At 49.7% G+C, this 3253-nt stretch overlaps 1 protein-coding gene across 1 annotated transcript in view; it reads left to right on the forward strand.

Moving 5' to 3' along the window:
• Positions 1-3253, forward strand: part of ACAD9 (acyl-CoA dehydrogenase family, member 9) — a 49851-nt gene that overhangs the window by 4834 nt on the left and 41764 nt on the right. Inside the window, exon 2 of the mRNA XM_010862492.1 lies at positions 139-232. Coding sequence (XP_010860794.1) covers positions 139-232 — 94 coding nt within the window. The remainder of the gene's footprint in view (positions 1-138; positions 233-3253) is intronic.

Consider the following 3253-nt stretch of genomic DNA (forward strand, 5'->3'; position numbering starts at 1 on the left):
CTGCCGGGCCCCGCGGCACGGAGGGCTGGGCCCGCCGATGGGGACGCTGGCGTGTCCTTTCCCTTCCCTGCTGACTGACATGACCGCTGTGGAAGGTCACCCACAGTTACATTTTTACTGTGTGTTCCTCGTTTTCAGAAAGAAGCTTTCCCGTTTCCAGAGGTTAGCCGAGATGAACTTAATGAGATTAATCAGTTTCTGGGACCTGTAGAAAAATTCTTCACCAAAGAAGGTACGTAGGGTTCTTTTTATCTGTACAGCTCTCCATTTTCAGGGTGGTGCTTCGGTGTCTGTGTTTTTAACAAATGTTTGTTTGTGTCCTTCTGGCTGCCTGGCTCTTTGTTGCCTCATGCAGGCCTTCCTGCAGTTGCGGAGCCCGGGACTCCTCCGTGATTGCAGCCTGCAGGCTTCTCACTGCCACGGCTTCTCTGCATTGTGGAGCACAGGCTCAGTAGCTGTGATGGTCCCAGGCCAGGGATCGAACTGGTGTCCCCTGCATCGCAGGGCAGATTCTTACCCACCAGAACACCAGGGAAGCCCTGAGAATGCTTTGATATTTAGTAGGTCGCACAGAGTCGGACACGACTGAAGCGACTTAGCAGCAGCAGTAGAAGCAGTGTACGTTACTCAGAAAAACGCTGCTATTGGCGTGTTTTGCTTAAAAGATCGTTCCAACTGCTCTTTAATCATAAGCTGTCTAGTTCATTGCTTCTGAATGTGTCTGTGGTGAAGGACCACTTTAGCATTTCCACACTGTTGCAGACTGACTGTAAAATACAGTAAAAATGAGCAATTAGAAAAATGAAATAAAAAGCAAAGCAAAACGTGTGACATCCCAGCCCGTCAGTCACACGCTGGGCTGTGGCAGTGTCAGATTGCTGTCGGTGTTTCTGAAGGCTTCCTCTCGATTTCTGTGACTTAGCTTGTTAGGCAGCAGGGAGGATCGGGGGGCCAGACCTCAGATTGGAGGCACCCGTGTGGACCGCAGGGCTCTCGGCCCTCGGCGGGGGCAGCGTCCTCTGCCTATGGGAGCCCCCAAGTGCTTGAGTGAGGACAGATTGACAGCAACATAATATACTTTTAAAGACCCTTTTCCCTCATAACTCGTTACAAAATACTGAGTATAGTCCCCGGGCTGTGTGGTAGGTCGTTGGTTATTTCGTATATAGTGTGTATACGTTAGTCTCAACCTCCTCATTTCTCTCTCCTCCCCGCTCTGGTAACCATAGGATTGTTTCTTGTGTCTGTGAGTCGGCCTGCTCTGTCAGTGACGTCTCTCTCTCTCTGTTTTTTAATTGAAATGTAGTTGATTTCAGTATTGTGCCGGTCTCTGCTATACAGCGAAGTGACTCAGCTGTACACATACAGACGTTCTTTGTAAATATTTTCCCATCATGATTTACCACGGGATACCGACCGTCTCCCTGTGTTACGCGTGAGCACCTTGTGGGCTACCCGTCCTGCATTCCAGCCTGCGTCCACTAGCCCAGCCTCCCCCTCTGCCTCCCACCCTCCCTCTCGCAGCCACGCCTCTGTCTCTGTGTCCGATTCTGTTTCCCTCTCATAGGCAGGTTCCTATGTGTCCTGTTCAGATTCCGCGTGTAAGTGATAGCATGCTGTTTGTCTGCCACTCTCTGGCTGACTTAGTATGATAACCTAGTTGCATTCATGTTGTAAATGGCATCGTTTCATTTTTTGTGGCTGAGTAGTATTCCATAGTGTGTGCGGGGGCCACACCTTCTTTATCCACTCATCTGTAGATGGACATTTAGGTTGTTCCCCCGTCTCAGCGGTTGTGAACAGTGCTGCTCTGCAGATAGTGGTGCGTGTATCTTTTTGAATTATACTTTTGTTGAGGTATATCCCCAAGTGTGGGATTGCTAGGTCCTATGGGAATTCTATCTTTAGTTTTCTGAGGAACCTCCATACCATTTCCCCTAGCGGCTGCACCAATTTACATTCCCACCAACAGTGTAGGAGAGTTCCCTTTTCTCCACACCTTCTCCAGGATTTATTATTAGTAGACTATTCGATGAGGCCATTCTGCCCGGTGGGCTTCCCTGATGGCTCAGTGGGTAAAGAGTCTGCCTTCAACGCAAGAGACACAGGTTCAATCCCTGGGTAGGAAAGATCCCCTGGAGAAGGAAATGGCAACCCGGTCCAGTGTTCTTGCTTGGAAAACCCCACGGACAGAGGAGCCTGGTGAGCTGCAGTCCAAAGAGTTGCAAAGACTCAGACATGATTGAGCACAAGCACGCATACACATTCTGACCAGTGAGGTGGTACCTCGTTGTACTTTTGATTTGCATTTCTCTAGTAATTAGTGAGAAGGCAATGGCACCCCACTCCAGTACTCTTGCCTGGAAAACCCCATGGACGGAGGAGCCTGGTGGGCTGTAGTCCATGGGGTCGATAAGAGTCGGACACAGCTGAGCGACTTCACTTTCACTTTTCACTTTCATGCATTGGAGAAGAAAAGGGCAACCCACTCCAGTGTTCTTGCCTGGAGAATCCCAGGGACGGGGGACCCTGGGGGGCTGCCGTCTATGGGGTCGCACAGAGTCGGACACGACTGAAGTGACTCAGCAGCAGTAATTAGTGATGTTGAGCATCTTCTGATCTGCCTCTTGACCGTCGGATGTCCTCCCTGAAGAAATGTCTATTCAGGTCTTCTGCCCACTTTTCTTTTTTGGCAGTAGTAATAGAGTCACTGTTTATTGGGGTAAAACAAGATCATTTCCAAACTATGCATGAGAAATGTGGTGGTGGTTTAGTCGCCCAGTCGTGTCCGACTCTTGCAACACCATGGACTGCAGCCCGCCAGGCCCTTCTGTCCGTGGGATTCTCCAGGCAAGAATACTGGAGTGGGTTGCCATTTCCTTCTCCAGGGGATCTTCCTAACCCAGGGATCAAACCCAGGTCGCCCGCATTGCGGGCAGATTCTTTACCAACTGAGCTGTCAGGGAAGCCCTAAGAAATGTATCACTTGCCAAGTTTACAACCCTCCATATTTTATCTCTTCTGTTTTAAATGCTTTCTAATACCCAAGATACATATTCTGTTACTACAGTCTAAGTTTTCATAATGTTTTTAAGATAAGAGAATAAGTTGTTTGGGTTTCCCGCATTTCTTTTTAAACAGGAGTATAATGGCTTTACAGTGCTGCGTCAGTCTCTGCTGCACAACGCGATGGACAGCCACAGGTGTGCACACACCCCTCCCTCTTGGACCCCGCCCCGCCCCGCCCCGCCCC

Source organism: Bison bison, unplaced genomic scaffold, assembly GCF_000754665.1.
Source record: "Bison bison bison isolate TAMUID 2011002044 unplaced genomic scaffold, Bison_UMD1.0 scf7180017864482, whole genome shotgun sequence".
NCBI classification, from domain to species: Eukaryota; Metazoa; Chordata; class Mammalia; order Artiodactyla; family Bovidae; genus Bison; species Bison bison.